The 16,676-nt window shown below is 39.1% G+C and overlaps 1 protein-coding gene and 2 long non-coding RNA genes across 5 annotated transcripts; 1 reads left to right on the top strand and 2 right to left on the bottom strand.

Annotated features, from left to right (window-relative positions):
- Positions 1-32: 32 nt before the first annotated feature.
- On the bottom strand, positions 33-6,403 carry LOC132121614 (uncharacterized). 2 transcript variants are annotated; one of them, XR_009426289.1, is made up of 6 exons: positions 6,065-6,403; positions 5,472-5,678; positions 4,352-4,447; positions 3,230-3,387; positions 395-537; positions 33-138 (listed from the first exon to the last, which is right to left on the bottom strand). It is a non-coding gene; the product is annotated as an uncharacterized LOC132121614 (long non-coding RNA). The 2 variants fall into 2 exon arrangements; XR_009426290.1 differs by having other exon boundaries at positions 5,472-5,630.
- Positions 6,404-6,432: 29 nt separating this feature from the next.
- On the bottom strand, positions 6,433-8,100 carry LOC132121616 (uncharacterized). Its single transcript, XR_009426292.1, has 3 exons — positions 7,777-8,100; positions 6,581-6,740; positions 6,433-6,513 (listed from the first exon to the last, which is right to left on the bottom strand). It is a non-coding gene; the product is annotated as an uncharacterized LOC132121616 (long non-coding RNA).
- An 807-nt stretch (positions 8,101-8,907) lies between these two features.
- LOC132121611 (monocarboxylate transporter 4-like) lies at positions 8,908-15,996 on the top strand. 2 transcript variants are annotated; one of them, XM_059531200.1, is made up of 5 exons: positions 8,908-9,069; positions 12,744-12,986; positions 13,184-13,327; positions 13,412-14,188; positions 14,637-15,996. In XM_059531200.1, the coding sequence occupies exons 2-5, from the start codon at positions 12,764-12,766 to the stop codon at positions 15,023-15,025; spliced, it is 1,533 nt and encodes a 510-aa protein (XP_059387183.1). In that variant the 5' UTR covers positions 8,908-9,069; positions 12,744-12,763; the 3' UTR covers positions 15,026-15,996. The 2 variants fall into 2 exon arrangements, with proteins under 2 accessions (XP_059387183.1, XP_059387181.1); XM_059531198.1 differs by lacking the exon at positions 8,908-9,069 and adding an exon at positions 10,106-10,275.
- The last annotated feature ends 680 nt before the right edge of the window (positions 15,997-16,676 follow it).

Below are 16,676 nucleotides of genomic sequence, written 5' to 3'. Positions count from 1 at the left end.
ATGTCTCATCATATTATTCACCTCCAGCTCAGCAGCTGCCCCTCTTTGCTTAAGCCTTGCTTCTTCAGCTGCTGCTGCCCTCTTGTGATTTTCCAGCTCCAGTCGTAAACTCCCATTCTCCATGTATTTTGAGTGACACTGGAGAAATATTACCATATATACAGTATGTGTTTAACTTTCCCTCTAACTCATCATGAAATGCCAGAAGAGCATACTTATTAGAAAAAAAGCAATCAGGGATTGCACATCATGTAAACTTGCTCTGCGCTAACTGGTGTGTGTGTGTTAGCGATTTACATTTTTTAGCTGTTAACATTTTTCCATCTAAACAAGAATTACATTATATTATTCCTTTTAATTATTAGATGCCTGGGACAGGGACTAAAATCATTACCTGCTGGCTAAGCTGTTCCACAGAAGACTCCCAATGAGCCAGCCTAACTTCCTGTTTCTTTAGAGCTGCGATAAAGGCTACTTTCTCCACTCGCAGCCCACCTGCAGACACTCTTCTTTAGAACACTGTGCTCCTACCAAAATCTTATCTCACCTCATCTTTTCGCCAGTGAGGCACAGAAAACCCACTTTTTAAAATCAATAATCACCAATCGACAGTATTACACAACAAGTTTTAATTTTTAATCACTTATGGTCTCATTAAGTGGTCTTATATGGTTTTGAAGATACGCATTGTCAGGGGAAATTGTTCACATGTCTTGCAAGAGTCCTCTAACTGCTCCTCAAGATCATCACATTTGGCCCTAAGCTCCAGTATCTCTTACTCCCAAAGCAGTGGTGTGTCTTTGTCTGCCTCTTTACCAGATGAGCTCAATACATTCTATGCTCGCTTTGAGGCAGACAATACATTTCCTGCTGTGAAAATACCTGCTGACACTGACACCTGCCCCTTGGTTCTAACCAGACACCAAACGTGAGTAAGGCCTTCAAGAGAGTCAACGGCCGCAAAGCTCCAGGTCCAGATGGCATACACGGATGTGTCGTGAGGGCCTGTGCTGTCCAGTTAGCAGATGTCTTCACCAACATCTTCAACCTCTCCTTGAGACTTACACACTCCCCACATGCTTCAAGCAAACCACCATCATCCCCGTTTCCACAAAAAACAACTGTCTCCTGCCTGAACGAATACCGCTCTGTAGCACTTGGGCGGCAGTGGCTCATGTAGGTTGTCTACAAACCGGAAGGTTGGTGGTTCAATCCACGGCTCCACCTGACCAAGTGTCGAGGTGTCCTTGAGCAAGACACCTAACCCCAGTTGCTCCCTACGAGCTGCATGGCGCCTTGAATGGCTGACACCGCAGTCGGAGTGAGTGAGTGTGTGAATGGGTGAATGTGAGGCAACTTGTAAAGCGCCTTGGATGGCCATGTGGTCTGCTGAAAGCGCTATATAAATGCAGTCCATTTACCATTTACCACTGACATCAGTCAGCATGAAGTGCTTCGAATGGCTAGTCAAATCCCACATCTGCTCCTCTCTGCCTGACACCTTGGACCCATTACAATTTGCCTACCGTTCTAACAGATCCACTGATGACGCCATTGCAATGGCCATACACTCTGCACTAGAACACTTGGAGGGAAGAGACACCTATGTGCGGATGCTGTTTGTTGATTACAGCTCTGCATTTAACACCATCCTCCCTACCAAACTTATAGCCAAACGGAAAAATCTGGGTCTTAACAGTCACTTATGTAACTGGGTCCTATACTTCCTGATTGGAAGACACCAGGTGGTCAGAATTGGCAATCACACATCCTTCTCACTTATACTCAGCACTGGTGCCCCACAGGGATGTGTACTCAGTCCTCTCTTGTACTCCCTGTTCACTTATGACTGCTCTGCTAAGCATAGCTCCAACATCATCATCAAATTTGCTGACGATACTATTATCCTAGGACTCATCAATAATGGCGATGAGACATCCTACAGAGATGAGGTTAATGCACTCACAGCATGGTGTGCTGATAACAATCTCTCTCTAAACGTCAGCAAGACCAAGGAGATGATTGTGGACTACAGGAAGTCACAGCGAGAGGGTCACGTTCTCATTCACATCAACAGAGAGATAGTAGAGACAGTTAAGAGCTACAAGTTCCTTGGCATTCACATCTCTGAGGATCTTTCCTGGAGCCTTCACTCAGAGACCATAGTGAAAACAGCCCGTCAGCTCTAACATCATGTCAAACTTCTACCGCTGCACTATTGAGAGCATTCTGACCAGCTGCATCACTGTATGGTACGGCAACTGCTCTTCTTTGGACCGCAAAGCTCTTCAGCGAGTGGTGAGAACAGCAGAGCTCATTATCGGACATAAACTCCCAGCTTTACAAGACATCTATCAGACTCGCTGCTTGCTTAACAATCAGCTGTCCTCCATCTAAAAAAAAAAAAAAAAAACACCGGAATACATGCTGCTCTTATGTTTACTTTCATTGTACTTGCACTGCCACTTTTTATTATATTCCTTCATGTTACTCTGTGACACTCTATAATGACTTTTGGACATTGCTCTACTCAGGAATACATCTGAATGTGTGCTGCTCTTAAGTTTATTTATTGCATCTGCACTGCCACTTTAATTTTCCTCCATGTAGCTCTACGTTACTCTACAATGACATTTTAGACACCGTTCTACCCCAGTAATCATAATATTACCTCTGGACTTATGTACACTGATTACCTTTATTGTACCTGTTACTTCCACTTATGGGCATATAATGCTCTGTCCATGTCTTTGTGTCTATGGGCAATGTAGTCACTCAAGAACCTCAGTGCTTTCCATGTACGTCTATGTCTTATTTCTTGTTATTGTCACTGTATGTCTGAGCCTCGTCACAGGCATTTCAATGCCCAGTTTTCCCCAGTGTTAACTATGCAAATGACAAATAAATGCCTCTTGACTCTTGACTTGACAAGTCCGACTTTAATCTGTAGTCCCTGAAATAGACAAATCACTGTCATACAACAGGGCGGTTGTTACATTTCCTGAGCCTTCTTTTGTAATTTTTTCACATTATTGTCCTGTGATTTATGCTTGCTTTTACAAAGTAGAAGACAGTTATACTACCCAGAATATTCTTTTAAAAATGGCACATGGGGATCATTATTTCCCAACAAGTAGGGGGATAAATGTAGAAATGTCTGAAAGTGTTAAAAATATGTCACAAAAGTAATAAAAAATACATTTAAGTTTATTTTAAGACTCTCTTGTACCTGCAGTGCTGGGCTCTGGATTTGACTTGACTCTTAGCTATAGACATCTGCTGGCTCAGGTTCTCCATCTTTTTCCTCATTTGAGCCACCACTGCCCAGAGCACTGTTTTGCTGCTAGAGTCTCTTGATCTCATCTGATGGGAAACTACTGCAGATACCTGCAGATGAAGTTCACACAGTTTTTTGTTATGTAAGAAAGAAATCTAACAATAAAATTATTGTATAAGCCAATTAGCAACCACTAGATGGAGGCAAGAGATTGTGGCATTCGGACACACTTTTAAAGATCTGAATTAGTCAACAAGCTATTACAGGACTGAGCACACACCACAACATAATAATACGTTTGCTATTAAGATACGTATTACTTTATGGTCAGACTGATATATTGATATAGTGCTGATATATAAGCTAATTTATATTGTGCTGAATATATGGATACCTGGTGTTATGGAATGGAACCACTGATCTATATATGTTCTCTATTATAGATCAGTGGATAGAACCTTTCCTTGGACATAATGTCCAGGGAGACTGAAAACTTTCACAACAACATTCTATGAGCGGCCAAGCATCTTCTGCTGATGTGCTGTTTAAAGTCTCGTAAATTTTTCATTCTAAATTACATACCAAACAGCTGACAAGGCCAATATAAACAGCTTAATGTGACATATATCTTCAGAATAGCTGTAATAGCATTGCACCAAGTGGATTTCATCTATAATTCTATCTAATGAATGGAAGAGCAGGTCTTCGATGAAATAAATTATGTGGATATTGACCATGTCTGCTGTTTTATATAAATAGTAATTAAAGATTCATTTTATAAGCAACTAGACTGACAATCCTTAAAGGGGAAGTTAGGGTCAGATGATTCACATCATTTGCTGTGTGACTCCTACCATTCAGACAGTTTGGCCAACTATTTAGACAGTTTGGCATCTCCTACTATTCATGAGTTTGGCCAGAGAACTGCTGGATGAGACACCCACCAGATCATTAGCTGTCATCATACCACTTGTGTTTGTTTTAATAAGGTACATTCTAAATGGTAACAGGTTCCTTCACAGTATTAAATTTCAGTCTGAATGGTGTAACAGAGAAAGCTGTGTGTGGGCTAACCTGAATTCCTGTTAGTGCCGGTTTGGTTCCACGTAATGCCTGATCTCGCTCTGTGTCCTGTAACTCTCGCTTCTTCTCTCTCAGCTCAGTAGTAATCTTAGGGCATATACCAAAATATAAATCATTACGTCCTTCTACAGGACAACCTTATGAATAAGATCAAGTCCAGAAGCTTGTGGGAAACACTAACTGATTAGAAAATATAGGCCACAAATATAGGTCATAAAATACATTTTTGCTAAATATAAACTAAAGGTTACATTTTAATTTTCTTTCTTCATTAAATTATTTTATTATTAATTATTTAATTTATTAGCTACAGGACATTATGCTGTGGTCAAATGATGTTGGAAAGATCATCTTTATGAGCTGAACACACACGAAAGCCATTACAAAGTCGCAATTATGGGTGGGAAACTAAGAACGTTCTTTGAGCCCAGAGGATCCTAGTTGGGGATGTGTCAGTGAATAAACATGCTGGATGCAATGGATGCAGCGCCTAAACTGACAACAATACATTTGCTGAAAATAATGATTTTTTAAAAATTTTTATAAACTGTGTTCCTGTGGCTCAAGTGGAAGAGCATTGCGTTAGCACTGCAAGGTTGTGGGTTCGATTCCCAGGGAACACATGTTAGGTAAAAACTGTTAGCCTGAATGCACTGTAAGTCACTTTGGATAAAAGCGTCTGCTAAATGCATAAATGTAAAACAATCAAATTTGCATGTACAAATAAACCAGTATTGTATAATTAGGATGCAATATATAGCAAATAGCGATTCGATCTACAGCACTTTCATAAATAAAGTTTATCTTTAAAAACACCGATTACTTAAGACTGTTTAAGACTTAAGACTGTAATCTTAGATTTTTATATTGATATAAATTTTATAGTGTACATTATAATTACAATGCGTTTAAGTATTCATTAATTTATTTTGAACAGAGTAGTACAGGATTTGATATCAGACATTTATTGGTCAAACAAAGAAATAAATAAATAAATAAATGTATCCGCCAGAATTTGTATACTGGTGCTTCCACAGTACAATGCAGTTAAACAATTTAAATGTTGTGTAAAAGGTATGCAATTATTATTTTCCTGTGACCCCCCCCTCACTTTCCTATATCCTCTTTACACCTTTCCAGCTCTGCTCTCACTTTGGCTTCTCTCTCCCCTGCAGAATGCAGCTCTGTATCCATGGCAACATTTTCTTTGAAGATCTGTGTGATATAAGTATCCCAGCCAGATCCAGTTGTTTTCAGATGCAGTCTGAGCCTTCGGTATCAAATAAGTGAATCAAATCTAAAGCGGATCTGGATACAGCTGTGGTAACAAACACAAGTTAAGGCTCTTGACTGAGTAGAGATAAGTCTTACAGCAGCCATGTCGTCTGTCTTAACCTGTGCATCTCATATATATAAATTATGAATGTTAAATTATAAGCACAGAAAACTTAGGAGCACTCAGAAAGGCATTGTCAGAGACACCGACACATTTCCTCTCAATGAATTTACACTAATTTAGTCATCAGCAGGAGTCTCATAATGCATCTCCCTTCCATATACACAAATGGACCATTTCAAATTTCATAAAAAAATGTAAATCTGTATGCAAGAATATGTTCTCCAAACAGCTGAAGTATTTCTTGGCAAGTAAAAATTAACCATAGAACATTTCTGTGAATATTAATTTCGATACTGTGTTCTTACTCTTGTATCTGCAGGCCTCAGTGATGAAGGTCATCCATATAGCTCTTTTCTCTCCTCTCCTGTTCCAGAATCATCATGTCCAGCTGGGCTTGCAATTCTGAAATCTCGTGGAGCTCCCAGGCATAAGCCTCTCTCATGAGAACCAACGCATCCTCTTTCTCCCCAGCTCTGCATGTCGGCATATATCAAATTTCAAAACATCCAAAGCAAGACATGCTGACCTACGAGTAATCTGAGCTATGCATATTAAAAAGAGAGGTTCATGACCTCAACAGTTTTTCATTCGTCATTAGGATCTAAAAATGTTCATGCCATTTTCATGTACTGTATCTTTATGTGTAATAACTGGATTTGACAGGGGTAGTACTTAATTCCTGCTGTAGGTTTCTTGCTCTTTTTTTTTATAATTGTTCTCCATTTGTTTTAGTTTGTCTTCAAACTCTTTTATCCTGTAGAACACTAATCATGATCTTCTTCCAAAATTCCAAAATGAATGCTTTTTAGCACACAATTTACCAGTTTATCTGGAGCCTTCCATTGCAGTGATGTTAAGTCACCAATCTCTGCACTGGATCTCTTTCTGAGCCTGCTGTAGTTCTTCAGAGGCCTGCAGGGCTTCGGTGGCCTGACTGTAAGCTTTGGCGTGGACCTCCAGCTCTTTGCTCAATAGCTTTTCCTGGAGGATTTAAAATTATTAATAAACTAAAAACTTATCCATGCAGAAAATCACTCATACCAGAGTTATACAGTACTTTCGGTCATGTAGTGCCTAAAGCAATGGTTCGTAACCAGGAGGCAAAGCTGACAACCACTGGTCTAAATGGGCCTGACTTCCAATATATATAGTTTATAATAGGTTTGATGTGGTATTGGTCTTACTTTGAGTTCATATGTGAGAGAAGAACCACACCGTTTATTTCATCCTGCTTCCTCATCTCACTGTCAAAATCTGCCATCATTTCATGTTTGTAATTTATAAGATTCACAGTATTTAATTGATATTCTTTAAACTAATAATGCAGGCAAAAAGAGATTTAGATAACACTTGTATGCCTGTACTTAAAGAACACTCAAATGTCAAAAGTCAAGCGACAACAACACCAAAGACTGAGCAATAATCTATTTTTGAAATGACCTACACCTTAAATAGCTTTGGTTCACCTACATTATCGGTGATCCTTCACGGCCTTATCATTTTACTTTACAGACTGAGTGAGCTGAGGATTGTTTTAGCGATTAGTTGACATAGCTCAATGACTAAGAACTCCTGCCAGCTGGAATCCCTTTAGGTCAGTCATTTTACTTTAAATAACACACATTGTCCTGGCATTAATCCCAGGACATCAACTTTGTGGACTCAATTTTAAACCAGAAACAGCATCATAACTGAAAATATCCAAGACAAATAAGATATTACAGCTTTAGATCTTGTAACTTAAATTTAGGAATGGGCTATAATATATGTCTAGTCATTTAATCAAGTCAATGTATTTTTTTTTTATTCTGTGGCTGTTTGAAGTGTGTTACAGCCACCTATGTGCAGACAGACGTCTTTAGCCATTACAGTACATCTTGCAGTGTTTTTAAATGTCCTCTGCCACAGGCATTGTAACATATCTAGTTAAATATAGTCCAGCTTTTTTAAACATACGACCTCCTGTGTTTTTGAACACAACATATGTGTCCTATAAATCTTGCGGGTTGCGCCATACCTGTTTCTGCAGTGCCAGATCACCCTAGGACTCTTGAATTCGCCGCTGGAGATCCCGTTTCAATGTTTCATTCTCCTCCCTGAGTTTCTGAATCTCATTTTCCATCATGCTAAAAAGTCAGAACAAATGTCAACAAAATTCCACAAAAAGCTAGTTTAAATCAGTGTGGATGACCAAACACGGATGATCCTGAGAAACAAAGCCATAACTGGACTTTTTTCAAATTTGACTCTATGCTCGACTCTCCTCCTCTGATATTGCACTTCTATGTCCTCCTACCCTTTTTTCTGCTCCTCCAGGGCATGCTGAAGTCTTTGTCCCTCTCCTCCAACACACGTAGATTATACTTGAAGTCAGCCTGCAAGCAGAGGAAATGCTCCCTCTGGGTGGACAGCTCTGATGTGGCTTCATTTAGAGCTGTCTCATTGTCGATTCTGCAAAGCCTGAAGTTCTTTCCATTCTTTACAAGCCAATCGGGCTCTAGGTCCACAGCTTCCTGCATGTTTACAAAGCAGATGTTGAACAACAGGACACTGAAACATTTGTTACCTGTTAAGCAAATCTGTAGACACAAGAAGTGATTACAAAGTGCTCATCAGAACAAGCTTATAAGTAAACATGCTAAATGAAACCCTACACATCACATAAAGCCATAAATTGGTTAAAAAAGAATCTGATAATGGCGTGTGTTTTAAGTTGTATCCTTCGTGATCCGACAAAAAAAGAACTGTCATAGTGGCTGGGCAAACATTTTAGCGATAGCTCATATTAAAAAAAAAAGAAGTATAACTTCACAAATACAAGCTATTTTAAACAATTTCAACAGAATTACAACTATTTCATTCAATAAAATTGTTACTCACTTTCACGTGTATATCAGCCCAAGAATTAACGAAGAGCCTAGTATTATTACTAACTTAGTAGTTTTATTATTAGTAGAGCCTAGTAAATTGACTTCGGTTAGCTTGCACAGCGAATATTGTTTTACTTTACGTTTTTGTCGTAAGTTCAGATGACCGGAACTGTGTAAAAGTCAAAGTCCACATCAGCTGCTCCAGAAGGAAGTTGCTGAATAGGTCTAAGTTTGCATTTAACGTTTAGGTTAGCTAAGCTAATTAGCTAAGGCATAGCAGGAGTTGACTTTGGTTCTAGCTCTACCACAACAACTATCCATATTGCTATGGTAACTGTGGGCGTCTGCAGCAACATCAGTTTCTATGGCTTGCCTGAAGAGTGAGTTCTTTTTTTATGTTACAACTGAGCGGCATTTGCTTACTTTGAAAGCCGGAAATTGTGAGTTAACTTCTGATTTATCTCTAGTTATTTCCCGCTATAAAAGCATCACGCTTACAGTATCTTAAAGTTATAAAACGTTTCCGAGACCTTTGTTTGAAAATAAATATTAAGTAAATATGGATTCATAAATAATAAATAGAAAATTATTTGTTATTTTGCATTGTATTTTTGGTTACGTAACGTTATAGCTACTACTAAAAGTTTACGGCAAAGTTCTACAAAGGACGTGTTACCCTGCAGACTCTGGCACATCTTTCAGGTTTAAGTACATTATGTACCTCCCTGCCAGAAGTGTAAGACAAGCTGAAACTAAGTTTTCACAAAGTCCGCCCCCCGGCGGCTTACAAAAATGTACAAAAGCGAGGAAAACAATGCGGGAACACCTGAAATAAGACACCTGATTCACGTGGGTTCTACCTGCAGGGTTCTACCTGCCTGCTGCCACGCTCTACCTTGTAGCTGTACTTGGTGTATAAATGAATCATTTTCTATCACTTATTAATAAGAATGCAGCGTGTAAATAATTTCTTAGTCTTTAAAATGGATGCTAAAACTTCCTGAGGAAACAAAATGTTCCTCTATTCAGTTTTTGTAATATCTGCCATTCTGCCTCTATGTTTTACACTCATTCACTACTCAGAGCTCTCTAGAACCAACAGCTGGCTATAGCCAGCCACATAATAAAACCACAATCACTGTAGGCTATCTAAAGACGTTTTTTGAGTTGTTGATAAATGACTGAATTACAAGGAAGTGTCAACGCCCTGTGTTGCAACTCTTCAGGTTTACCTTAGTCACTGTGATGTGGGGTGGAATGCTAAATTATTATTATTATTTTTCAGCACCCAGCTAAGCTAATGAAAAACAAAATATATGTTTCATATATGTTCATATGAATCCCCTGAGCACATAGTTTGAATAGGAACAAGAGAGAAGAGAGCGGTGGGTAAACCGCACGTAGTGCCCTCATAGAGACACAGCCTTCATTGGCTGCGCGTCGGTGTTGTTCAAGTGTGTCACTGGTGACCATAGAACAGGCTACAGCCAGATCAGCACAGCACCACCCACAGTCAGCTGAGCGGATCTCATTCAATGCCTCTTCAAAAGATGTGTGCCGTGCAAACGTGATTGTCCTTGTTCTTGTCCTTGTCCCAGGAGGGTATCATCAGGGTATCAAAACCTTAATCATAGAGCATCGTTAAGGTATGTATATAGGACTGATTCCTTTAAATATTGTCAACGTGTTCTAAAATAATGATTGGGTGATTATTTTGCATGTTACGCGTCCATGCGTCGTCGGGATAGGGATGCTGAATGCCGGTGGGCTGCTGCTGCGTAGATTGACTGATGGAAAGTGACAGGAATATTCTTTTGTTAATTTAATGTTGAAAATACACACCGTGTTACAGAATAGAAACATTTCTAATTAAGTGCAAGGCTATATGTCGTGAATAATCCATATACCGATACAGTTGTCATATTTGATACTAGACTGATACAGTGTGATCATCGAGTTGTTGTGGCTATTATAGTGCTACAATTGTTCATATGAGAACATTATACTTGAGGATGGCATATTTGTGGCAGTGCCAGCGCTATTGGTGGAGGAGAGAGAGTATAAAAGTCACGTTTAGCACGTAGACCAGAAAGCGCCGGTGCATCAGATGATCTTGATACAAATTTTAGGACAGAGAATTACATAATAATTAATGTAATCATGAAGTGTACGAATTTTATAGTTACTAAAAGGGGAGTCGATTATTTTGAACAGTTCACCTATGTGACGTATTAAAATCTGTGATGTTGGCAGCGTAGTGCGCAGCATCCTGAAATGAACCAACATGCGCAATCAGCCTACTGTTTCTGTGGTTACCACCTCAAGTATATAATATATAATAATGTGTGAATCATCTGTGTTTATTAATAACTGACCTGTGTAGAGTATTATGTGGGGAGGGGGTATATATAATGAAGTTATGTGTAATGTGTATATAATCTGTCTTAATTCCCTTAATTCCCTTCTCAGATTTAACCTTATCACTATATCCAATAACATTCTGAACTATAATCATAAAAAACATACCGATTTATATATTGGATATACATTGAGTAGATGTTTGAAAATCCAAAATAAATAAATTAACCCATAATCTTCTTGTCATTGCAGTGCGACTGACGTTTTCACTGATTAGTATGGACATGACAATATAAGCATCCATAATTAACAACCAGCCAATCCTAGCTGTGACCTGTTTCAGAGAAACAATTCAGTGGCCTTTCTAAAATGAATCCTAACCCTGCATAACACACATTCATCATTTGAATCCCAAATCCATATTTTGTATAAAAATCACATGGAGAAATATCAGGGTCTTCGTTTAGACTGGTAGGTAGAGGTGTGCCCCTCAGCTCCCACCCCTTGCTTGCCCATATATGTGGTAGATATGTGGGGGGGTTCGAACAGTAAGAGATAATCAGTTTTAACAGACCTTAAGCAAGGTAGGTTGAACATGCATTGGTTACATGACTTTCTCTTAACCTAATGTAGCTCTTCTACAGTTATTGTGTAACATGTTGAACAAACCCTTTTCCTATCTTCCTTGCATGCAACTAATAGTAAGTTCTTAAAATGTAAATGTTTTGTATGGCATATAAATACACTCTTACCACACTACCTATAAAGATTGCTTAAGTTGTCTTGTGCTGTTTTAGTGTTAATAGTTAAGTGATTTAAGTGCTTTACATTTAAAAAAAAGTTTTTCTGTTGTATGCCATATAGTTGTTTTTGGTATCCAGGTAAATAGTTTCAGAGTTCACATATTGATCAAAACAATGTCTACAGTGAACCAGGTGTCCATTAGCTTGTCTTAAATGAGGATGTATGGACATTCATTGACCAGTCTCTTTAGTTTGAGTCATGGAGCGGTCTTGCCCTTTAAAAAGATCAAAATAGGAAGGCTGAGCATTCATGGCTTTTTATAGCAGCGTGTGCTGGATGTCACATTATCTTCACATTGTTCAAATCAAGTTGTGGTGCGGGTGTGTTTTTATTTATTTTTTGCTAAATGTGTAGAAATGAGAAAAACAAACTCACAATCAAGATGACAAATGTCTTCAGGAAATTGGGTAGCCATCAACAGCTGTCTGGAAGCTCTTCCTGTTGAGAAACATTGAAAAGGGCACACTAGTTCAGTCATTTCATAGTAGGTTACAGAAGTGTTTGCTAATCCTGGTCCTGGAGCAACCCCACATTACACATTTTTGGGTTCCTTCCACATTTATTGGCCATGATTCAATTCATCAGGTCGTTAGTTGAGTTCTCATGAGCTGAATTAGGTGTGTAAAATAAGGGACATGGAAAATACAGAGCTGGCAGTCTCCCAGGAATCAGGATTGGGAAACATAATTAACTGTGATCTAAAATAAAAATTGCCTATCTCGATTTCTTAAAAGTTGTTACTTGGTTGTATTACTGTGTGCCAGGCAAACAGAATTAATCTTAATAAACAAGCTACTCGAGGCATGATTTTGTCTGTTTAGTACTAATTATCCTTAAACAACAGTATTTTTTATTTTTATAGTCATGTTGTGACCAATCAGCATTGTAACTTTCCTGTTAAAGTAAGCAGTAGCCCCATTATATGAGACTGTTTCTTGTCTTTTTTTTGCAGCTGAGATCTAAAAAGGCATCATGGGAGGAGCAGTTGTAGACACTGGTGACTGTGGGGTCAAGGCACCTGATGGAGGATGGGGTTGGGCTGTCCTCTTTGGCTGCTTCGTTATTACAGGCTTCTCCTACGCCTTTCCCAAAGCGGTCAGCGTCTTTTTCAAAGAACTTATCCGGGAGTTTGGAGTGGGCTACAGTGACACTGCTTGGATCTCCTCCATACTTCTTGCAATGCTTTATGGCACAGGTACAGATGTCCACTGGCAGCGGGGATGGATGAGAATTTTTGTAGATAAGTTGGTGTTCAAAATGCAGGTCCACAAGAAGTTTCTAGTTGGTCTGTGGAGCACTTTGACATTTTGGAAGGACAAAAAAAAGTAGTTTCCTCCTATTCTGTCTTGGAATTTATGATTCCGCATGCTTATAGTAGTTTGCTTGTTGCAGGGCCCATATGCAGCATCCTAGTGAACCGGTTTGGTTGTCGCCCTGTGATGATGGTCGGGGGACTTTTTGCCTCACTGGGCATGATTTTAGCATCGTTTGCAACTAACATCATGCACATCTATATTTGCATAGGAGTCATAACAGGTGAGTAATGTTTTGTAATTTCTTATGAAATTCTGTTGTACTTAACTTCAATGTATTTATATTTTCAAATATAATGTACTCCAGGTTTGGGTCTTGCTCTGAACTTTCAGCCATCCCTCATCATGCTGAACAGATATTTCAGTGAGAAAAGGCCCTTGGCCAATGGGTTGGCTGCAGCTGGAAGTCCCGTGGCTCTGTGCTGTTTGTCTCCTCTTGGTCAGGTTCTTCAATACAACTATGGTTGGCGTGGAGGTTTTCTCATCCTTGGAGGCATTCTACTGAATTGCTGTGCATGTGGTGCCCTCATGAGACCCTTGACAGCACCGAAAAAAACAAGCGAGGTGGAAGAAAAGGAGAAGGAAACCAAACCCAAACCAAAGCCCAAGCTTCTTGACTTTACCGTTTTTAGAGACTGTGGCTTTTTGATTTACACGGTGGCTGCGGCCATCATGGTGTTAGGTCTTTTTGTGCCTCCTGTGTTTGTGGTAAGCTATGCCAAGGAACTGGGCAATGAGGACACCAAGTCTTCCTTGCTGCTCACCATACTAGGGTTCGTTGATATGTTCGCCAGACCAACATGTGGTATCATCGCTGGGCTCAAGTGGGTTCGGCCAAGATGTGTTTACCTCTTAAGTTTTGCTATGATCTTCAATGGCACCACCGATCTTATCGGCTCCATGTCCAAAGACTATCCATCTCTCGTGGTGTTCTGCATCTTCTTCGGTATCTCCTATGGCATGGTTGGAGCCTTGCAGTTCGAAGTGTTGATGGCCATTGTGGGGACAGAGAAGTTCTCCAGTGCCATCGGCTTGGTGCTGTTGGTTGAAGCCTTTGCTGTGTTGTTGGGACCACCTGGTGCAGGTCAGTACTGCAGTTTTTATGTTCTGTGGTTTCTTTGCTGTTAAAGAAGTCATAAGACACACAGTGAAACTAATAAAACATTTACATGACCAACGTATGTCCTCTAGACTTGCAGATTACCCACAAAGAAAACCACTTTGTCTTTGCAAATGGTCAAAAACAAACAACAAAAATTAATTATTGGAATGCAGGTTGCCCTTTATGTATCTTACAAGTACCTTTTGTTTTGTGTTGTAAGGGCCTTCTATTTTTATTCCATATGGTTCCTCCTTATTTGGATTTAGTTCCCCAAACACTGAACAAATTGACTGTTATAGCTGTCCCAACAATAACAGTTGCAGCTCCTACATAATTGATATTTTAGCCCTGGTGACCTGTCAGGACCGCCACCACCAATTGGCTGATCCATGTGGGACATTTTCATCATAGTTCTTGTTTCATTTCACAGGTCTTCTTCTGGACTTCACAAAGAACTACATGTTCGTCTTCCTGCTGGCCGGGTGTGAGGTGTTCCTCTCGGCCCTTGTGCTCGCTATCTGTAACATGCTCTTCATCAAAAGGAAGCCTGAACAGCCTGACCCTCCAGCTAAGATGGAGATGGCCATTATCGACACAGAGATGGAGGAGCTCAACAAAGCACCAAAGAACGAACAAGACAGCAGAGGAGATGAAAATGGAAAGAAGCAAGCCGTTGAGCAGGAAGCAATGGCAAAATCTGATGATAAAATAGTTGAAGAGCCTGAACGCATAGGGGAGGACTCAATAGAGCTGGAGAACACTTCCAAAAATGTGACTGAACCAAACGGTGTGGTTGTAGAACCTGAATCCTCTCTGTAAAGATACTAGAACAATAGACATGACGGAGCTTCTCTTGTAGGACTCCTGGAGATGCGTTTGATGTTGTAGTGTATGCTTTATGTATCGCACTTTAAATGTGGTTGCAAAGGACTGCTTTCAGACTTGCTCGGTTAAGATTCAGACATTTTTAGGCAGACCACCACTTTGTATGTTAGTAGATATGCCAGGATGTGTTCTCAAATTTGCATTAAAAAAAATTATATTTATACAGTGGCACCAGATAACACTCGGCTAGTAAACGCTCCACATCAGAGCAGGTTACCAGCATTATACTGAATATTACCAGCTTGCTTCTTTGTGGCATTCAGTGTTTGCTAATGTGGGTTGTTGGTTCATAGTACCTTTTATCATCCACTTTAACATTTTTAACTGTTCCTGGGAGAGCACAGGCTTGTAATAAAGTCCTGCATTTCAGACAAATGGAACCAGATTAATCTGTAGAACATGCAAACGTCTTTTTGCAAAAATATTTTTAAATTGAAAACATTCTTGAGGAATGTAAAGGTCAGACATGCTTGTTTTTGTGGAACAGTCCACTCCAACTATTGGAGGACAAAGCTGTTACATTTTAATTTTTTTTGCTATTTTGTTCATTTCAACCTTCTTGTTTAGATTCTGTATTTATATTTTAGTTTTTTCATATTTGTATTTTATTCATCTAAATGTCTTGACCAACTGCATCAGTCAGGAGAGGACCAGATTGTACTTGTGATATGTTGGTAATGTATTTCAAAATCAAACCAAATGGTACTACAGTATTTATGAAAATGGTTGTATGGATAAAACCCTGTTAAATGTTACCTTGTTTTTTTCTTTCATCAGCAGTTTGAGTAGGGACCCTCTTCTACTACGTTCTTAAGACACTTGAGCTATTTTTGGTTGTGCCTTAAGTCTTGTAGCAATGCAGAATTTGTGAAATACATTTTAGAAATAAATACATCTTCACTGAACCTTGACTCATTTTTATGGCATTGCAGTGGTTTCACAATATTTATATATATATATATATATATTTTTAATCTGAACAATGAGTTCTACTATCTTTTTGAACTTAAACCCAACATGATTCAATCAGCTACTTCACTGGTGTGCAATAAAAAAAATGATGCTTTTAATTAGTGAACTCAATTGTTTGAAATCACGGTAGCTAATAATATAAAAGGTAGGCAGTGAAAACGAAATGACCAGACTGTTTACTCCTACAAGACACAGTTCAGATCCTATTAGCACAGGATTTGTGCAGTATTTTCAGTCCAGATGGTGTCCATCTGTAAAATGCACCTAAACTAGCATCGTTAATATCTACCCTACTGTAAAGTTCAGATCTAAACTTGCTTTAACAATAAAGTGAACATAAAATGTTAAGATAAAGAAACAAATTATCAATGGCATAGTTAAGGAAGAGTAGATAAAGTACTCAAATAAGCATAGCAAGATATTGCATATTGTATGCTGACAGTCAAAAATGTTTTGGTGCAACTATGTAATCAGATGCATACAAGACAAAAATAGATTACAGATGCATGCATGAGAAGAGCAGAAAAAAATAAGAACAAGACAAAAGGGAGTAGGATAATGGGTTAAGCATAGCGGAAAGAAAGATGAAGCGCAATGCCTCCTGGAGAATTCC

This window comes from Carassius carassius, chromosome 39 (assembly GCF_963082965.1).
Source record: "Carassius carassius chromosome 39, fCarCar2.1, whole genome shotgun sequence".
NCBI lineage: Eukaryota > Metazoa > Chordata > Actinopteri > Cypriniformes > Cyprinidae > Carassius > Carassius carassius.
This window is presented reverse-complemented; position numbering and strand designations above follow the sequence as displayed.